Consider the following 8,402-nt stretch of genomic DNA (forward strand, 5'->3'; position numbering starts at 1 on the left):
TCCACACCCACTCTCTGGCTCCCTTCCATCATCACTAAAAATCAATGGGAAAAATATCTCCTGGTATTAAAAAAAAAAACAAAAAACAGCCCAGCCTGCTGGTGGAGCTTAGAGGTTGAGCATCGAACTATGAACCAAGAGGTCACAATTGGATTCCTGGTCAGGTCACAGGGCGGGTGCAGGCTCAATCCCCAGTAGGAGACGTGCACGAAGCAGCTGATCAATGATTCTCTCATCATTGAGGTTTCTCTCTATCTCTCTCCCTCTACCTCTCCCTCTCTGAAATAAAAAATATATTTTTAAAAATTTTCGAGTATTCATAGATACATTAATAGAAGACACAACCTTGAAGAAGATATTTAGTAAACCCATATCTTACAGAAAGGACTTTATATAAAACACTCTTAAAATTCAATAATAAGATAAATATCCAATGAAAATGAATTTGAACAGACACCCCATTGAAAAATATATTTTCACATAGACATTACACACCATCAGCTATTAGAAAAATGCAAATTAAAACCACACTGCAATACAAATGCATTCCTACTAGAAAGGCTAATTTAAAAAAAAGAAATATAAAGAACAGGTGAAAATGTGGAGCAATTGCAACTCTCATCTACTGCTGGTGGGAAGGCGAGATGGTACAACCACTTTAGAACACAGTTTAGCAGTTTCTTTACTAGTTAGATATGCACTCAGCATATAATGCAGCAACCCCACCCTTAGGTATCTTACTCCAAAGCAATGAAAACGTATGTTCACACAAAAACCTGCATGTGAGTATTTTTAGCATCTTTATTCATAATAGCCAAAAAACTAGAAACAGCTCAAATATCCATTACCTGATTACTGCAGAAACAAACTGGTAACACACAATTGGAATACTATGCAACAATAAAAAAGAAATGTACTACTGATAGATGCAACAACATAGATGGATCTCAAAAGGATCATGCTACATGAAGGAAGCCAAACATAAAAAGCTACACTCGCCCTAACCGGTTTAGCTCAGTGGATAGAGCGTCGGCCTGCGGACTGAAAGGGGTCCCAGGTTCGATTCCAGTCAGGAGCATGTGCCTTGGTTGCGGGCACATCCCCAGTGGGGGGTGTGTGGGAGGCAGCTGATCGATGTTTCTCTCTCATTGATGTTTCTAATTCTCTGTCCCTCTCCCTTCCTCTCTGTAAAAAATCAATAAAATATATATTAAAAAAAAAAAGCTACACTCTACATCAAGCATGTCAATCTCACAGCCCACGGCCACATGCCTCATTTATTTGGCCCATGTTAGCCTTTTAGTTTGACACACTTGCTCTCATGATTTCATTTATAAGACACTCTTTAAAAGGCAGGACTATAACAATAAAAAATCAGACTGGTGCTTGATAGGGGCTGGAGGTGGAAGGAGTAACTAACTGCAAAGAAATATGAAGGGCCCTGTGGGGATGACAAAAGTGTTCTGGATCTCTAATGTGATGGTGGTACATTTATCAAAACTACACATTTATCAAAACTCACTAAACTGTACGCTTTAAAAGAGAGAATTATATTAAATACAAATTATACCTCAATAAACCTGACTTAAGAAAATTAAAAAGCAAACCCCAAAGAACGAAGTGAAAATAGATATAACATTTAAATGTATTGCATCATCAAATTAATGTCTTTGCATCTTCAAATTAATGACTTGAGTGAACAGTACAATGTGTTATTTTGGTTTTGTGTTACCATCATCCTACTTCTCATTCTCTGTTGCAACTACTATGTGATCACTCTTTTAAAAAAGCACAGAATGTACAACTTATTCCTGTTTTCTTTCTGAGATCCATGGTATTTCTACATGCATCTACATGTCTGAATGTGTTCTTCAACACTGCTCCCTTCCTCTGCCTTGTATAGTCTTTATCATTTTTCTGTGCCAATAAATCATTTTCAATAACCCAGTTAAAATTTCAATTATGAGTTTGTCAAAATGCAAAATTGTTCATCTTTAACAAAAGCAAGAAAGAACAGAAATCATTTCATGAGCCATGAAATTGTTGCAATACTTACAAATATTTCAATGCTGGCAAATTAAAAAGATATGGATCTTGAACAGTCATCAGAGGATTATGATGGAGAATTCTGAAAAATGCAATAGAATTAAAATTGCCTGCATTTTTAATAACTGCCATTAAAGTTTATGTTCATTTTGTTGGTTCATAATGTGAAGGTTGAAAAAAATCATTTACTGTCTATTCCCAGAGGTCACCCTTAGAATCTGTAAAGCATTCTCTTTTGTTGTTGTTAATCTCACCTGAAGATATTTTTTCCACTTCTTTTTTTAGAGAGAGTGAGAAAGATAGAGAAAAAAAACACACGTCGATGTGAGAGAGACACATCAGTTGGTTGCCTCCACCACATGACCCAATGAGGACCAGGGATAGAACCTATAACTCAGCTATGTGCCCTTGACCAGGTATTGAACCCGCAACCCCTTGTTGTATTGGCCCATGCTCCAACCACTGTATAACACGGGCCAGGGCTATAAAGGATTCTTAATTGGGGAACTACCCAAGTCTCTGAATGATAAAGTGGAGAAGAGAAAGTAAAAAAAAACAAAAAACAAAAAACAAAAAAAACGAGAAAAGAAGTGGATAGCAAAGAAAAATATACTGAAGAACCTCTCAGATTGAAAACCCTATTAGTGACTATGCTGACAGGAAGCTCCTGCTCTACAGGAAATATCATTTCTAATGTCCTCATAATTCAAGGTGCTTTTCTTTCATCTCCAGAAATTTTTAAAAATCCAGTGTAAACCACCCCATTAAGGAGAAAAATAGACCTAATTCCTTGCTTTTGGAGCCACAAATGGGATAGGTGTAAGAGGAACTGGTGAAAGCCATGCTCCTATCACGTACTCCCATGTGTATTCTTGTATCACAGGCTGTCTTATAATGTATATAATCACCTATTTACTTGTCAATTGCTTGGACTTATGAGTGCCTGACATTTACTAGGAATTTAATGGATGTTTGTCTAAAAAATAAATAATATTTTGATTACATATCAACCAAATAAATAAATTTCTTAATTGACACAAACTTTTATTTCCAGTGCTGAAATAAATTTTCCTCTCAATTCACTATTACCCCCTCCCCCTCAATTCTTGAAAACAAAGAAGCCCATGCCAAAGGTCAGTTCTGGGAAAGCAGAGCATGGCATATGTCAGTTAAACAAGTTTCTAGGACACTTTGTACCTTAATTTCCTCATTTAAAAAAGAAAAAAAAAAAGAATGGCTCTTAAGCCATTCTTCTCGAGTTCAAACTGAGCTTATACCCAGCCAATCAATCACTGTATGAAGTTTTTACACATAGCTTTTTACATGTGTTCATCTTCTATTTCACTTACAACTTGTGTAACAGCTGCATTCCATGCCCGGTCTGAAATGTTCCAAAGTTCACTTTTGTAATTAAATTGCAACCAAGATTTCTATTAAGAAAAGACAAGAGCAAAAGAAGAGAAAAAAATTCTTTCAGGACACTTATCCTTTAGCAGAGATTCTAAGTTATCCTATCTAATAAAGAGGGAATATGCTAATTGGCCCTCACTATCGCAAAGATGGTGGCACCCATAGCCAATAAGGAGGGAATATGCTAATTGACTGACCCACCCTCAAATATGGCAGCACCCACAGCCACAAGATGGTGGCACCCAGGCTCCTGAGCCCTGCTGGGGTGGCAGGCATGTGGCAAGGCCGGGCCCGCCCCCAGGCAGGCCCAGGTGCTTCGTGTGCCTGCCTCAGGAGACCCCCCAGTCTCCTCAGCCCCCCAGCCACCCAGGGCAGGCCTGAGATGTAGGCAAGCCTCAGATGGTGGCTGCCCAGCCACCCAGGGCTACCCGAGGCTCAGGTAACCAGGGCTAGCCAAAGCTTGTGCTGCCGGCAGTGGCAGCAGCAGTGGTGTGATGTGGGAATCACCTTCCCCTGATCATCAGGTCACCTCCTGCCCCTGAGAACTCTCGGACTGTGAGAGGGGCAGGCCAGGCTGAGGGACCCTCCTCCAGTGCATGACTTTTCCATGCACCAGGCCTCTTGTATATGATAAAACAACATCAATACTCCCTCTATACACTAAAATTCTTACTATGGGAGATATTTGCTTATGGTTTATGCTTTCATGTTTATACATGTGGTGCATTAGATACAAAAAAATACTTCTATTAAACATCTATATTTCTCTGAAATAAGGCTACACAACCTCAACACTATTGACATTTTGGGCTAGATAATTCTTTATTATGGGAAACTGTCCTTTGCCTTGAACAATAATTGTGACCTCTGCCACTAGATGGCAGTAGCAAATCTACAGTTCTGACAACTAAAACTCTTTGGCTATTGCCAAGTGTCACCTGGTGCAAAATCACCCTGGTTGAGAACCACTGCAATAGAATGCTTCATTCTAAATGTGACAGAATTCTCACACTAATGTATGCTAGAGACAATTAGAATTTGCTATGTAACTTTAGTAACTTTCTACTAATAAAATTTTAATCTTACTTCAAAACAAATAACAAAGAGGTTTACAATTATGTTTTAAAAATTTCTAAACACAACAAAGAAGTTATATTTATAACTTACATATATTGTAAAAGAGGTAATGATTCAAATGCATTCTTTTCAATAAATTCTATTTCATTGCAGGACAAGTCCCTAGAAAAAGTAAAAGAAAAATAGTGCTTCAATTACTAATTAGGTATCTAATTAGTAGCAATAACTGATAGAGGATAGAATAATATTGAATACTTCGGTTTAGTCTAAACTCTAAACCTTAGGAATTGTGATTTCAACCATCCAGTCCTTTTACGCTGCCCTCACCTCTCTTAAGAGCATCACCTACAGGATCTTCATAAATACAACACAACTACAGATCTTGATAGATTTTGAAGGTAATTTTTCCTGAGAGCAGAAGAATTGGTCAGAGGACCATTTGTAGCCTCATAAAATTTAGACTATGAGCTCAAAGTTTATATCTTCGTGTATATTTATAAATTTCTAACATTAAAAGAAATAGTCTCACATCTACACACCTTCCCGGTTTACTTCTGTTTTTCTAGGCAAATTCAACACAGTCACCAGATTAACACTCCAGAAGTGGTTCTCAAATACCAGAAGAAATAAAAGATGCCTTTTCACATAACTTAAAAGGAAGTGACTATTCTAAATAATACAGAACTTTAATACAGAACTTTGAACTAATGATACTTTCTATTATACTAATAGATTATATTAATAGAAGTTCATTTTTTATTTTACATTGCTTTAATAACTATTAATTTAATTGATTCCATTGTACAGTGATGGCGTGACAGAAAACAACGTGGTGCTGGATTTTTATTTGAAAACACCATCTCTTGTCTATAATTGACTGTCTTATTTCCATTGATTCCACTTTAGTCCCTCACTTTTCTCCTGGATGGGTATAACTGTCTTCTGACTGGTGTTTCCATCTATAATCTCCCCCTGGCTAAACCATCAGTCACCAGATTAACACTCCAGAAGTGGTTCTCAAATACCAGCCAGGATCACTTGGGAACTTATTGAAGATGGAAATTTTCAATCTGACTCTGATTAACTGAATTAGTGACTGTGGGTGCAGCTTGAGTTCGAACAAGCCCTCCAAGTGACTCTGTTGTAGGCTAAAGTTTCTCCTCGAGCAATGCCTTGTATAACGTAGTACTTGGCATTCAAAGTACTAGAAGATCTAGCTCTAATCTCCTCCTCCGCCTATGTGTACTCTACAGCTACTCAAGATATATTTTCCCAGGCTCCTTTTGCAAGCTTATTCTACTCAAGATGTCTGTCCATTGATCCACAAGAGCCCTTCAAGGTCCCCTGTTCACAGCATTGCTCTACTGACATCTTTGCTGATCCAACATAAACACTTTTTTCCCTCTGCTGTGACCAAAACCAAATTTATATATCCATTTCTTACAAAATTTTAATAGAGTTACTTTTGCATCCTATTTCCTCTGAGTATAAACTCCTTAAAGTATGGACTGGGTCTTGCTCATCAGCATTGTCTACTGACATGCGAACAGGTGCAACTGAAATATTTATCAAATAAACAAATAGCTGGGAAGTAGAGACAGAAAAATGACTTTTAAAAGAAATGTAGTTTTATTATTTCATGGCTCCCTCTTGTGTGCCACTGCAGCACATAGTCTTTACAAAGTATTTCACAGTAGAAGTAATGAATGACCTAACCCAGTGGTCGGCAAACTCATTAGTCAACAGAGCCACATATCAACAGTACTTCTTCAAAATAGACTCACCAGGCCGAAAATCGACATCTGTGCATGGGCCACGAAGTTTCAATCACACTGCACGTGTGCGCCCGCACGTGGTATTTTGTGGCAGAGCCAAACTCAAAGGGGCAAAGGCCTGCATGTGTATCACAAGCCGCAGTTTGCCGACCTTGGACCTAACCTATTTAGCAGTTATTTCATTTTATTTCCTCCAAACTGCATGGAAGGTTTGGAAGCGAGATAGCAAGAAGACCAATATAAAAGTGGATGTCCCTCTGAAGCTTGAGAGGTTGAATAATACAAATGACTATTTTTAGTGTCATGTGAGGCTCTTTATACCTACTTGCCTGAAGACTTCCATATTTGCAGAAAGAATCCATTTGCTAAATAGCATCAGTAATTAGCCTCATAAGGATTAATGACACACACAGCTCTGGGTGCCATGGACAAAGAATCAGAGTTGAGTTTTTATAGTAAAGAACATCTCCCTATATCTAAGTAAATAGGACACTAGGCAAGCATTTCTTCCTTGACAAGGAGGCTGAAGAGATTTTTATTTTGTAATTACTGAAGTTAGGGGCATTTCTGATATACTTACTTAGTGGAGACATTTCTAACAATACCACTTAACCATCATTTTAAACATTTCCTTTCAGTATTGGTATAACAATTCCTGCATTGAAATCCTCAACACCAGTCTGCTCTCTTCGTAATTTAATATCTTCTTAATAATATTGATTACATAAGTCATCTGCTAAAACATTTAATTGTAAATGTTAATCTAATTTAGATTTAACTATCTAAAAATTATGGGTGAATGGCATTCAAATTAATATAAATGCTTTATAGTTTCTTGTCCTACAGGAGGCAATTTGAGGTTAAGCTAAATTCCTCTCATTTGACTAAATCAACATTTTAAAACCTTTTATGTAAAGGTCAGACAGTAAACATTTTAGGCTTTGCAGGCCACAAATAGTCTGTCTTGCATATTCTTCTTTGTTTCTTTTCTTTCAAAGCCCTTTAAAAGTGTGAAAATCCTTCTTAACTTATGTGCTGTAAGAAACAAACAATCTGGGAGAGAAGGGAGGCAGCCGGGGAGAGGTAAATGGGGGGAAAAGGATACTTATGTAATACTTTAAAAAATAAAGAATTTAAATTAAAAAACAGAAATGAGCAATCATAGGCCCAATTTGATTCATGGGCCCTAAACAAAATATAAATATAAGCAGAGGGTATATGAACCCTTACATAACAAGGCTTATATGTGTATCATTACTCAGACCTCATCACCACTTTTACTCCATAACTGAAGAGTTTTTCCTACCTATAGTTTGTCTAGAGCAGCGGTTCTCAACCTGTGGGTCGCAAACCCTTGGGGGTGTTGAACGACCCTTTCACAGATGTCGCCTAAGACCATCGGAAAACACATATATAATTACATATTGTTTTTGCGATTAATCACGATGCCTTAATTATGTTCAATTTGTAACAATGAAAATATATCCTGCATATCAGATATTTAAATTATGATTCATAACAGTAGCAAAATTACTGTTATGAAGTAGCAACGAAAATAATTTTATGGTTGGGGGTCACCACAACATGAGGAACTGTATTAAAGGGTCACGGCATTAGGAAGTTGAGAACCACTGGTCTAGAGGATTGTAAAACTGAAAATCCATAGGAGATATTAAATGCTAGAGATGAGCTACACAGACTTATGGAATTGTAGAATTTTATTGCTGGGAGAAATTGTAGAAATTACTTCATTTGAACCCCTTATTTATTTTATAGATAATATAACTAAAAAAAACTCATAAGTAAATACAATTAACTTACAAATACCGGAGGGAAAGCAGGCCTTCAAATGAATCTTTACGTAATTCTCTCAAATTATTTGCACTGAGATTTCTGAAAAATGAAAAGGTTATTTCTGGATCAAAATGCAAAATAACTACAACTATTTACTGCACAGAAATATATATATACAATATAGGTTTAGTGCACAAAATTCATGCATAGGGTAGGGTCCATATACCTGGCTGGTGATCAGGTCTAATTGCGACCTTCTGGCTGCCGGGGCCTCCCTTACCTGGTTGCTGGCACCTGGCC

The 8,402-nt window shown here is 37.3% G+C and overlaps 1 protein-coding gene across 1 annotated transcript in view; it reads right to left on the bottom strand.

Annotated features, from left to right (window-relative positions):
- Positions 1-2,052: 2,052 nt before the first annotated feature.
- Positions 2,053-8,402, bottom strand: part of LOC107181901 (leucine-rich repeat-containing protein 37B-like) — a 10,404-nt gene continuing 4,054 nt past the window's right edge. Inside the window, exons 2-5 of the mRNA XM_015559060.1 lie at positions 8,130-8,201; positions 4,624-4,695; positions 3,396-3,476; positions 2,053-2,128 (exon numbers count right to left, since the gene is read on the bottom strand). Coding sequence (XP_015414546.1) covers positions 2,053-2,128; positions 3,396-3,476; positions 4,624-4,695; positions 8,130-8,201 — 301 coding nt within the window. The remainder of the gene's footprint in view (positions 2,129-3,395; positions 3,477-4,623; positions 4,696-8,129; positions 8,202-8,402) is intronic.

The sequence above is a fragment of the Myotis davidii genome, unplaced genomic scaffold, assembly GCF_000327345.1.
Source record: "Myotis davidii unplaced genomic scaffold, ASM32734v1 scaffold993, whole genome shotgun sequence".
Classification (NCBI taxonomy): domain Eukaryota; kingdom Metazoa; phylum Chordata; class Mammalia; order Chiroptera; family Vespertilionidae; genus Myotis; species Myotis davidii.